Raw genomic sequence first — 13596 nt, 5'->3', positions numbered from 1 at the left:
AGACAAACACCACCAAGCTTTCCTGCTCATTTCAAGGTCTTCGCCTCAGCTGGAGGTCGTCTTTTCAGAGATTCCTTCCAGTCTTTAAAAAACTTCTTACTCGGGAAGGGGGGTATGGCCCAAAATCCACACTGTGATGTATACTGCCGCCTCTGGCGATAACGATATACATCAGCATATGTTCTTTGGCGTATAAATAATCAAGGAAGCATTTCAAAACTGCTTTCAAAGGCTCCTCCTCTGCGATAACGTGCTGTTTTATACGCCTCAGCTTGCATAAGATTCTGTTTTGGGCGGAAATTTTAGCAAAAATTTTGCCTTGGTTTTTGCCTCGATTTTCGTACGCCTCAGCTTGTGTAAGAGTCTGTTTTCGTCTGAAATTTTAAGAAAAATTTTGCCTTCGTTTTTGTATACCTCAGCTTGCGTAAGATTGTTTTTGGCAGAAATTTCCCCTAACATTTTGCCTTCGTTTTTGTACACCTCAGCTTGTGTAAGAGTCTCTTTTCGTCTGAAATTTTTGCCAAAATTTTGCCTTGGGTTTCGTATGCCTCAGTTTGTGTAAGATTCTGTTTTCGTCTGAAATTTTAGCAAACATTTTGCCTTGGTTTTTGTACGCCTTAGCTTGCGTAAGATTCTGTTTTCAGCTCAAATTTTTGCAAAAAATTTGCCTTGGCTTTGGTACGCTACTTCCTATGGGAAACCTTGCCTCGGTTTTGGTTCTCATTGAACCTTTTGGAAAGGAATTAATAACGAAAAGCGGGGTTCCGCTGTATTGTGGTCAGTATGGTGGCATGTTGCTTTAAAAAAAAAAGAAAAAAAGCCGCACAGTTCGGTCAGTATCCCCGTGTAAGAGACACACATGTTACGGCTGGTCTCCATCTTTGTCAGCAGCTTGCTTTGCATGTGTGTGTGTGTGTGTGTGTGTGAGGCAGCAGTGAATGTAAAGCAGTGTGTCCCGGTCTTGATTGTATTTATGTAGAATAAACAAAAGGGAGGAATGCTGGGGGAGGGGTGGGAGCCGAGGGGGACACCTCAAAGAAAGAAAGGAGCAAAGAGAGAAAAGACCACTCCAAGAAAGCATCCAGCCGCACCACCTTTGACCGCGGCTGGCTGTAAATCTCCCCCCTTCTTCTATAGGTGGAGATGTTTCTGTGCATGTTTGTTGTGTTTTTGTACGATGGGAAAAAAATCAACTGTGAGTCAAGGTCACCTTGTTCTCAGACAGAAGGAAGACTGATTTTTGTAAAGTCACATCAGTCCAAAAATTCATCACAAAGAGGAAACAAAGATACATAAGTTGCACTGGACTATTTCGCATTTATTTTGAAATTTTCTTCACACATTTAATGTGGAAAGGCAAGTTATTCAGGGACACAACAGCACACACAACAACAGACTGAATAAGTGGCCGCTACGTTCACCGAACACTTATTCAAACCACACAGGGGTGCAATTTTAAGAGAATAAACTTTCTTATATAAATATTATGAAGAAAAATAATGTCTTTTTAGTTGCAGAGTTAAATTTTACAGAAGATGTTTGTTTTTTTTGGTATACTATTACAAGAAACAAAACAAAATAAGGTTAGGGTTTAGGTTTAGGGGTTACAGTTAGGGCTCAAGGTTAGGGGTTGCAGTTAAGGTTAAATTTAGTTTGGGCAAAAAAATTATTATGGGAATAAACACATAATATTTGGGGAATAAAGTCATAATATTAAAAGAAAAAAATTTATGAAGATCATTTGAGAAGAAATCTGAAATTTTTGGAAAATTAAAAAAAACAGGAAAAATGGGAAAAACAAGACAGAAGTTTTTCATCTATATGGCAAAGCCGAGAGGCAGGTTTTTTTTTAAAAGATATATAACTTCTTAGCATATTTACAAAATATCAAAGTGGCAAAGTCGCATCTTTTCATTTTTCACTATCTGGCCTCGCTAGAAAAACATTTGGACACCCCTGAGCTACACAATAGCATAAAAAAAATATACCTGGGAGGCTAAATGAACATAATCTGCCAGCAAGTTAGCGGTAAGCAAGTTCACCAAGCTCCTGATCTCAATCCACATTCCAGCAGAGCGCCCTCTTGTGACTGTCGACAGTCATGTTTACTCTTTGCTTCATGTCAGTCAGGATTCATTTAAAAAATGTTAAATTCGTCAATAGATTAAAATATTTAATCATGATTAATCACATGTTGGCCATAATTAATCACAATTAATTGCAAATATCCATCCATCCATTTTCTATGCCGCTTTTCTTCATTAGAGTTGCGGGGGCATGCTGGAGCTGACAATACATGTTTTGTATATCTAATAAGTGTAACTTTCAAAGATCACTTTAAAGTTTTCAATACACATACCAACATGAGACTGCATATGTTTGACTTATGCTAATTTTGGTTTATTAAAGATTTTTTTAAACAGCTCAACACAAAATGGAGCTCAATGTATAGGCAACAAACACAATGCAGTAGACATTGGTAGAGTAAACTGTCCGTCACTCAAATATCATTCTCTTCAAGCTAATCATCTCCCAAAATATAATTGCGACTAACATTACAAATAAAAAAAGTTTTGCAAAAAGAACTAAGTGAAATGAAAACAGGGTGTTAGAAAAATAAATATGGACAACTTATAAAAAATAGAGTGCTCAAGAACAGTCAGTAGTTTACAGATCTAGGACTGCGCTCATACACTCTAGTACGGTCAGGGTAGACCTTAAACCTCACTTCAAAACACTCTTTTACACAGACATACACACACAAACACTCTTTTGCACACACCTTTTTTAGTCTGGTCACTTTAACGACGTGGACGTATGACACAACGTGCAACTTTTATTCCGTCCTCTTTGACAAACACAGCAGTGCAAACACAAACACTAATAAATCGCTAATAAATGATAACAACAACGCTAATAAATTCCCTTGTGTGACTTTACTGCCATCTGATTGAGTGCTGTGTGTGCGCTAGCTCACCTCCTCCTTTGTCACATTGACACAAGCCCCTAATAGCTGTCCTCAGCTACGCCTGCCGATAACTAGCAGCTCGTAATCCAAATTTTAGCTCACAGTTCAAAGCAAAAAATCAGTCGAGACAATAAAAACATACCGGCTGTGCTCCAGCACCTTCTCTCTGGCATTTGAGAGGCAACGTACTCCGTGACAACTCAACTCACAGCGACAGTGGCTACAAATAACTTTGGTCTTGTGGAGTGACCCTCTGCCAGGGCTTTGAAGCTCAACTTACCAATCAAAATACCCTTTTCTTCCTCCATTTCTGACGAATATTTGTTCCTGCGTGTGGCTCCACATCACCTCTGCCACACCGCGATGTTTCCTCAAACTACGGTGTGGGCTGAGGGCCAAACAGGACGTGCAGATGCTAGTCAAAAAATCGTGGCGTTAAAGGGAATTTTCCATTTGAGACTTTGACAGCAGTGCATGTGCCGTAAGTTGCAAGTCACTCCCCCCAGAAAAGTCTGAAAAAGTCAGGTGGTACTTGCAAACCTGCAGACAGGCAGCTCGTCCACTCCACCAAGCAAGCCAGAGGTTTTCTCCTTGTCACTCACACACACCAACACACACAACAGTGATCTGGAGAGATGTATCCATGACACAGAGACCCGCTAAGGGGGAAAAGTATCATCAAGTTTGTTAACAAGTGAGCAAACAGGAGGAGCTGTGATACTAATTTGAAGATATTGCTGATCAATGATGGACAATTTCTTGTCTGTGGCAGCCCAACACAGGAAGATTCGGTGCTCCCTTTTTTCCTTGTCTTTAGATTTGGCGTGCTTGTCCTCAGTCATAAACACATTATAACGGGACTGCCTGTGAATGTAAGCCTGTCGATCCAACTCCGTACAGTAGATGGCACTGTAACTCTGCTTCACACTTTTTCACACGCACCTGTCACACAGCCCGGGCTGCATCCAGCGTCAGCACATCCCCACTCACTGAGAGTTAATTCGAGCAGCGCTAGCCACTGAGCGAAAGAGCCCTGCGCATACCACAGAATGGTGCATTTGTTTAGGCCTGTCACGATAAAAGATAAATCGAATAATCGAACGCTAAAAATAAAAATAAGTGCGATAATTATGAGCCCTCAATAAATTGACGTGTATGTATGCGTACGTGTTTCATCTGCTCGTTTCTCTGTACCACAAGGGCTGGATGACCAGAGCCCTCCTGTGAACCCTCTTGTCATCTCATTCAGCCTCTTTGTGGGGGCAGGGCTGCTAGTGAGTGGACACAGGATGCGAGCACTAAATTATCCTTGTTAGAAAGCATATGCTAACATGACTGAAGGCACAGAAGCGATGGTCTCTAAGCGCACGCAACAGCCCCAGCGTGGGAATATTTCGGCTTTAAACAGAATGAACAAGGTGAGCGCATGAACACTGACGAATCGATGTTGCATTTGTTTGAATGCAGTGACGGGGAAAAAGGGGAACTTGCGCTGAGAGACAAAGTGGCGAAAACAATGGAACATTAGGTGGGAACCGACCACCTCGGGAGAAAGTGCTACCCTGGCTTTGAGCTTCTTCACAAGTCTGCCACCACGTGTCCCCCTGCGTCTACATTTTCCTGGGAAGCGACAGCTCCTCCCGCAACAGGAACTCCTGGCATGTCAGCCAGGTAGAGGGACGCAGTTTGTTTGGCCCCCCGTACTCTTGTTTCGCTTAAAATGTCCTGGATTTTTAAGTAATTCCTGACTGATTCTGATCATACACCAGCAGAGAGTCAATGGTCTTCACAACAAATGATAAAACAAAGATAAAACCGATCACAGTGAGCTGAGGGAAGCGGCGAGCCAGACACACTGTCTTGTATTATGCCACAAAAATAATGAAAAATTGCCGATAAATCGATTATCGACGATAATTTGTAGCACAATGATCAACCAGCAAAATGTGTTATTGTGACAGGCCTACATCTGTTCATCAATAAAGTGGGATATTAGACCTACAGTGACACGTACATTATCTTTAAAATCAGCGCACACATACACACACAGAGCCCAGGAAACATCAAGAATGCTAAAGGGCTGGCATTTATTCACCGGCACCTATTACACAGAAGCTTGCCATTCAAATGAAAGTTGACAGAATAATGTCACACACTCTGTCTTAACATGACTGCAAGACGGCGACAACCAGGAGAGAACACGACAGAGGAAAAAGAAAGATGGAGGAGGGAATTAGGAAGCCATGTGTGTGTGTGTGTAGGTGTGTGTGTGTGTGTGTGTGTGTGTGTGTTAGTTGTTCAGTTGGTAAGGAGACACACAGGAATGCGTCAAGGCAGTTTAATGAACATCCCAGCGCTCTATTGGGACTGGACCTTATGCGCCACATTTTAACATTAGAGGAAAGGGAAAACAATCTGCATAGAAAAGCATCAAACTACTTGATGAATCATCACAGTCTTAACCAACATCTTGTGCTGCTGTTGCGCCTGAGTTGTCTACTTTTTCTATTCTTCTCCCAGGTTTCACGCTTGTAAACCAATACTCACTCTGACAGCAAATTTGATTTAGCTTAAGTCATACGGTCATACGCTCAATTTTCGTAAGCCCCAGTTGTCATATCACTCAGTTGACGACCAACATTTTCTCATGAATGTTGCCTTGATTTTCATACACCCCGTTTTTTGTACAATTCCATTTTCATCGAATATTTTTGCTAAAATGTTGCCTTGGTTTTACATTTGCCCCAGTTTTTGTCAATTTTCATTGAAAATTTTCACCAAAATGTTGCAGCTGTTTTTGTAAGTCACAGTTTTCGCACAATTTGGTTTTAATTTAAAATATTCGCTAAAATTCTGGATCAGTTTTTGTACAATTCTGTTTTTGTCACATTTTCGATAAATTATGCATTAGTTTTTGCACAATTCAATTTTTGCTGAAAATTCTCACTCAGCTTTTGCCACAGTTTTCACAAGATGCGATTGACATAAAAAAGTTTCACAAACGTTTGCCTCAGTTTTCATATGATGCGAGTTTCATCAAATATTTTTACAAACATTTTATCTTGGTTTTCATACACGCCTAGTTTTTGTGCAGTTTTCATTGAAATTTTTCAGTAAAATTTAGCAGCTTTGCAGCATCACTTTTCGTGCAATTTCGTTTTCATTGGAAATTTTCACTCAAATTGTGGATCTGTTGGATCCAATTTTTGTACAATCTATTTGTGTCAAATGTTCGCCCAACTTATGCCCTAATTTTCGTACAATTCAATTTTCGTTGAAAATTCTCACAAAAATGTTACCTTTGTACGCCTCAGTTTTCATACAATATGACGCAATTGTCATCAAAAATGTTCTCTAAACTTTTCCTCAATCTTCATATGATGTGCTTTTCATGTGATATTTTTGCTAAAATGTTGGTCGGTTTTCATAGACCCCATTTTTGTATGATTCAGTTTTCATGCTAAAATTTTGCAGCTGTGTTTGTACGTCAGCTTTTGTACAATTCAGTTTTCACTGAAAATTTTCAAAAAAAATTTTGGATCAGTTTTTGATGATTCAAATTTTTGTGCAATTCTGTTTTTGGCAAATTATCGCTACAATTATGCCTTGGTTTTTGTACGATTCCATTTTTGTCAAAAATTCTCACTAAAATGTTCCATAGGATGCGATTGGAAAGTTTCGCTAAAATTTTGCCTCAGTTTTCGTACACCTCAGTTTGAGTAAGATTCAGATTTTGTCTGAATTTTTTTTCCGTATGCTGCAGGTTGCGCAAGAGTCTGTTTTCGGCAGAAATTTTTGCTAAAATTTGCTCTAAATCTATTTTGCAGAAAATGTAGTCAAGTAAAAAAGTACAAAGTATAAAGTAGGGTTCCAATATTTATCGGGCTGATATGAGGAAATTATGAAGTCATACAGATAAATTCGATAACATTAAAAATAACTCAGACAACCGATTGCTCCAATGAGGCGAGATTACCCATACTGTGCGGGTGAGCATATCAAGCGCTCCTTTTTTCTCCTGCATGTTACATTAACGGCCTGCCCTAACTTCCCCTGAGCTCGCTGGAAAACAAACATTCACTTTCAGAGACATTTTGCGTGCTAGTTGTAGCAAATGCTCCATGATGAGCGAAACAAATCCCATCGAGCACACAAAAAACCTCATCAGCCGCCTGAAACACAACATCGCTACAACCCCTGGGGCTTGTTGTGTCGCGGCGTTTGAAAAGTGAAAAAGGTTTGCCAGAGACCTCTGTGGTGTCACACCGGTTGCTTGGAGCGTGTGGCGGAATACAGTGCTCCCTCCCCTCTATACTATGGTTCTCCTGATAGTAGTGATGTGGTAGTAATGTCATCATATTTGATTAGGACAATCAGCAGGTCAAATCCTAATTTCTCCAGTCCTTTTTACCTCCAGGTGTGCACAAACTACAGTTAAAGCTAAATTTTAAAAGTAGATACAAAAAAGTTATGTTATCGGTATCATATCTTGAGAAGCAGAAAGTTATCGGTATCGATAGAATTATTATTAGAAAAAAAATACATTGTGCATCAGAAGGATAAAGAATAGGGCATCTTTCAATTTTATTAGTTTTATCAGTCCATCCGATCTTCTCATTTTACAAAAAAGGTTGACGACAAAAAACTATGAGGAAAATGATTGGTCCAGGAAACAAACGCCGCTGTTTGCACTGATAGCACTGACCTGTATGGCTGCGGATGTGGACCCTCAGTGTGCCGTTGCTGGCAAACTTTTGTCCGCAGTACGGGCAGATCTTCTCCTTCTCGCCCGTGTGCGTCTGGGGAAAGCATATACAAGCCACACCTGGGTTAATTTGGTTAAGTTAAGGACAAAATTGCTTTCCAACATCACACGGCACAAAAAGTCAGAGTTTACCGTGTGGATCTGTGACAAATTTAAAAAACATTAATCGATGATTAATGCATTACCCAATTAATCAACCAAACTATTTTGGTATTCAATTAATTGTTGTTTGATATAAAAATGTCATCCCTCACCACTTTCGAATAGCGCATCGTCACTCTATCACAGTTTTCCAAAAATATACTTGTAGTATATTAATAAATCATGCTGTTTCCTCATTGAATAAAGCCTATTATTTGTCAAAAATCTTGCATATTGAAGCAAATTTGACATATTTTTGACTAAAGGAAGCATTTTTCAAGCATAAAAATGGATGAATGAAGTAAAATACAAATATAAGGAATTCAAAAGACACATTGAAAGATGGAGACGTAGTATTGCACACTGGTCAGTAGGTGTCAGTAATGTTACTGTAATTTTCAGTGTGACACACAAGCCAACAGGCTATTTTTTGTATTTTGAATGATCTCATAACCGGCACAATTATCCCTAACACAGGCTGTAACCCACTTCCCGTCCGCCCCCGCTCGGCTCCCCTAGTGCGAGAACATATTTACTGCAACACGCACAAGCACAAGTCTCATTTACGTCTTTTATTTTCTCTTATTATGTCTACGACATTGTGTAATACGAAGGGGCCACTGTTTTTGAAAAAACTGTTTAACAAACAAAAAAATACACATCAGCAAACAGCACAAATTGAAAAATCGGCAGTAAATTTACAAGAATAAAGTCAAAATATTCAGAGTTTTCATCTAATGGGGAAAAGTAATTTATGACACTCATGTTGCAATATCATGAGAAAAATGACAAAAATAATAATAATTTTAAAAAGGACCATGAAGTTGAAATATTAAAGAAAGAACACTTTTTTTTCTTACAGTCGTATGAGAACAAACAAAACAATGAATAAAAATGTAATTTATGGAAAATTTGGTAGTGGAAAAAAGTTACAATATTACAAGACTAAAGTCAAAGCATTACGGGAATAAAGTCATAATTACGAGAAAAAAAATGATGAGAAGATTGTTAAAATACTTGGAAAATGTAAAAAAATCTAAATGTATGGAAAAAATAGCTGTAATTTAAAACAGTAATACAGTAAAAAAAAATATGTGGATAAAGTCATAATTCCCCCCAAAAAAATTTTAAGAAGAAAGCTGTAACTTTCAGAGAAAAAAGCCAAAAAAAGAGACAGAAGTCATGAGAAAAAAGTCGCAAGTTTGCAAGGATATACTCTGAATATTCTGAAAATAACATAACAATTTTACAGGTGAAATATTAAAGAAAAATACTGTAAGTCTTTAATATTATGAGAACACCCCCAAAAAAGGAAGGTGTCATTTTCGGAAAACTAGGTTGTGGAAAAATAATAACATTATGGAAATGAAGTCAAAATATTATGAGAATAAAGTCACAATATTACAAGAAAAAAATGTACAAAGACATGAAGAAATGAAAAACAACAGCAAAAATGGGAAAAACAGCAGAGAGTGAAGTTAATAGTAATAATTAGGGGTGTCACGAGACACTCAGTTCACGAGACGAGACAATACACGAGATTGGGTCTACGGGAACGAGATGAGATGAGATTTTAACATTACAACATTAGTCGTAAAAAAAAAAAGTACAATGGACAAATATAAAAAATGTCTGACAATATATTGCAATCTACTAATGTAATTTCTACCATTTCTGCACTCTGTGTGTATGCTACCGGGCCCACCTCCACCCACCGACACAAAGAGACTGTATAACTGACAAAAGGGCTCACTCCATTCATGCCGTTGTTCTATGCAACAAAAACCAATGCACAGAGTGATCCTCCTCCTACCTGACGAGGAAAACAGACACATGGCAATATGTTGAGGCCAGTAAAATTACTGAGTTCATTTTCATTTATTATGTGATTAATTCATTTATTTATTATCGTCCCAAGCGTAGTGTCCACGAGATAAATTTTTTTCTGACAAAATAACGACAAATCTTGGCTGGAAAAGGTCTGGAGAGCCCTGATTTATGAAATGTAAACATGGAAAGAAAGACGGTACCCCCCAGACACCTCTGCCTTATTCTCACTTCCTCTCCTGGCTTGTTAGTTGTTACATCCTGTGTGCGTGAAGGCAGATCATTTTCCTCCTGAAACAACCGTGTCGGCCCCACCCACCCACCCTCAAACGTGTCGGCCTCATAACTCAGCCGTCATGCCAAGTGCAGTGCTACAAACCACCAGACACTCGACTGCACACAAACACCTCCATGCATACGCCAACACACGTAGTCCACAAGCAGCTGTGCTTTCTTGTTTACGTACACGTTACTGTTGTACAGAAAACACAGCGTCGTAAACTCATTGCCGCAGGGAAAGGCAATGCAACCGCTTCGCTTCCACATGGAATGACTGGAAAAGATTTTACACCCACTACCACTGGAAAGCTTTGTAACCTGTAATTTGCACTGACAGAGAGGGGATGACCTGGTACAGTTTGCTAAATGTACAGTACATGCACGTACACGCTCACACTCAAAAAGCACCAAGACGGAAAGCACCGGCTGTGACGCCAGGCAACTCTACAAAATACACACCCACTCCTAAACTGATAAACACTCTATCCACATTGTGTACATGACAGCCCTATGCCAAAAATGGATTCAAATTACAAAGTGGCACTGCAAAAAAAGTGAAGAGATATTTATTTTTATTACCGTATATTTGATGTTTCATAATTACCATCAAATTCACACAAGAATGCAAGAGTGCGAATGCGCACTGATCTAGCACTAATCTAGCACGATCTAGCACTGATCTTGTGTTCTCAGCGCACAGCAAATCCTTGCACCGTAAATAAATAAAATCCAACCTGATCTGTAAATAAAAAAACAGATAACAATTTATTCTGTACCATTTTGCAATGCAACTAACACAGAGATCCTGTTGGTACATACTGTATGTACTTAAGCAGCCAATCAATTCATTAACGGTACGTTGCGTAGTGCATGCTGCTGTTTTGCAGGTTAGCGTTTTGCAAACCTAATAATGGTAATGGTAATGGTCTTTCACTTGTATAGCGCTTTTCCACCTCCAAGGCACTCAAAGCGCTTTGACACTGCTAGCAAATTTACCTACTGATGACGCAGCATCAGGAGCAACTGGGGGTTCAGTATCTTGCCCAAGGACACTTTCACACAATCACAGGCGAACCTTCAGGTTGGGAGACGACCCCTCCACCACCTGAGCCATGTCGCCCCTGGTTGGGCCACCCTGAGCAGCAACAACTGCAATCAAGCGTTTGTGATAACTTGCAATGAGTCTCTTACAGCGCTGTGGAGGAATTTTGGCTCACTCGTCTTTGCAGAATTGTTGTCATTCAGCCACATTGGAGGCTTTTCCAGCATGAAGCACCTTTTTAAGGTCATGCCACAGCATCTTAATAGGATTCAGGTCAGGACTTTGACTCGGCCACTCCAAAGTCTTCAGCCATTCAGAGGTGGACTTGCTGGAGTGTTTTGGATCATTGTCCTGCTGTCCTGAACCCAAGTTGGTTTCAGCTTGAGGTCACCAACAGATGGTCGGACATTCTCCTTCAGCAGAATTCATGCTTTCATTTATCACAGCAGCAAAACAGCCCCTGACCATCACACTACCACCACTATATTTTACTGTTGCTATGATGGTCTTTTTCTGAAATGCGGCGTTACTTTTACGCCAAGTGTAAGGGGACACACCCCTTCCAAAAAGTTCAACTTTTGTCTCATCAGACCACAGAATATTTTCCCAAAGGCCTTGGGGTTCATCAAGATGTTTTCTGGCCTTAATGTTGTTTTTGTTCAGCAGTGGTTTTGGTTTTTGCCCAGTGTCTTTCTTATGGTGGAGTCATGAACACTGACCTTTACTGAAGCAAGTGAGGTGTGCAGTTCTTTGGATGTTGTTGTGGGGTCTTTTGTGACCTCTTGGATGAGTTATCACTGTGCTCTTGGGGTAATTTTGGTTGGCCGGCCACTCCTGGGAAGGTTCACCACTGTTCCATGTTTTCACCATTTGTGTATAATGTCGCTCACTGTGGTTGGCTGGAGTCCCAAAGCTTTAGAAATGGCTTTATAACCTTTTCCACACTGATAGATCACTTTTTCACACAGTGCCATAAAGGTTTGGATTTTTTTCTCCCTTAATAATAAAATGTTTAATTTAGAAACTGCATGTTGTGTTCTGTTGTGTTGTCATTGACTATGATCTGAAACATTTAAGTGTGACAAACATGCAAAAAAATCAGAAATTAGGAAGGAGGCAAACACTTTTTCACACCACTGTAGTTCCATGTTTTGTCTGAGGTGGACAAAAAAGAAAGCTACATTGTGAAAAACGCCTTGCTGACCTTTTGAAGCCACTCATACAAAATACCGCAGCATGGAAGGTGAGCTACCTCAAGTTGTCAGGATTTGGACAAGTGTGATACTACAAGTGTACACGTCTGATTGCTCTCACAGAGGTCGATGCTCGGGTCGTTTGTGTATATGCTCAGACACGCGAAAAACTAGCGGGAACATTAATGACAAGGTCGAAAAGACAGTCACCACCGCCACTTTGCGTTTCCAATTTTACAGCATCACTTGACTTTTTCCACAGCCTAATTTTTCAAAAATGACGACTTTGTTATCTTCTATTTCTATTATCTGTTATCTATCTATCTATTTGTTATCTTCTCATATTACAACTCAAAATAAAAAAGTTTTTTAAAAAAAACATTAATATTTCCACTCTAAGCTACTAAAATGACTATTTTCACGGGTTAATTCTCGTGAAAATGTTTTTTTTGTTAGAATACAACTTTTTTTTCTTAATATTTTGACTTTATTTTCATAAGATGACAGCTGTGGGTTTTTTTCTCTTCTGCTCTTGTCTGTCTTCTTTCTTCTAAATTTTCTTCTCGTAATTATGACTTTAGTCCCATACCATCCATTTTCTATGCCGCTTCTCCAATTTAGGGTCGCAGGAGTATGCTGGAGCCTCTCCCAGCTGACAGGCGGGGTACACCCTGGACTGGTCGCCAGCCAATGGCAGGGCACATATAGACAAACAACCATTCACACTCACATTCATACCTATGGACAATTTAGAATCGCCAATTAAGGTAACACATAATACAGGAAGTGAATAAATGTGTTGCAACTAATGTGAAACGGACAAGGGGTAGGTATGAAATAAGCTTTGCTTCTTCCTACTCCTTTTGGACATGTGGAACTGTGAATCGTACTATGTGATGTATTCCACTGTAACTTGTATGCATGTTCAAATAAAATGAAACCATTACCATTACCATTATCATTACCATTGACTTTATTCTTGTAAAATGCTGATTTTTCAGTTTTTGCTGTTGCTGTTTTAGAATGTGCCGCAGGCCTCAAATGGCCACAGTGGTTCACACTTTGGGCACCCCTGTACTACAGTACACTGTAAATTCTGCATAAAGATGACCTATTCCCAATCTCCTGGAAGCCTTGACACAATCTCCCCTGACACTTGACTTATTGATGAATATTTTCTAGTGCTTTGAGACAAAAATATGCCACATTTGCTGAGTTCCAGCTTTGAAAATGTGCTTGTGATGGATAGCACTCATCTTACGAGAGAGGCTCTTCTTTTTTTGTCAATCATTTCTCAGCTGAAGCAATGATTGAAAGCCGTTTGTTTTTTTTAAGATAATGGCCGTGAGATCAAACTGGGACGGCGGGACGTTTCTTTTGA

General features: G+C 39.5%; 1 protein-coding gene across 4 annotated transcripts in view; it reads right to left on the bottom strand.

Annotated features, from left to right (window-relative positions):
* The window catches only part of prdm5 (PR domain containing 5), a 127010-nt gene that overhangs the window by 82527 nt on the left and 30887 nt on the right, over nt 1-13596 (bottom strand). For all 4 annotated transcript variants that reach the window (XR_008572739.1, XR_008572738.1, XM_054790468.1 and 1 more), the window contains exon 13: nt 7674-7767. Coding sequence is in view for 2 of the 4 variants with exons in the window: in XM_054790468.1 (XP_054646443.1) it covers nt 7674-7767 (94 nt within the window). In the remaining 2 variants the exon portion in view is untranslated. The remainder of the gene's footprint in view (nt 1-7673; nt 7768-13596) is intronic.

This window comes from Dunckerocampus dactyliophorus, chromosome 10 (genome assembly GCF_027744805.1).
Source record: "Dunckerocampus dactyliophorus isolate RoL2022-P2 chromosome 10, RoL_Ddac_1.1, whole genome shotgun sequence".
In the NCBI taxonomy this organism is placed as follows: Eukaryota; Metazoa; Chordata; class Actinopteri; order Syngnathiformes; family Syngnathidae; genus Dunckerocampus; species Dunckerocampus dactyliophorus.
Note: the sequence above shows the minus strand (reverse complement) of the source record. Positions and strands in the feature narration are given on the sequence as shown.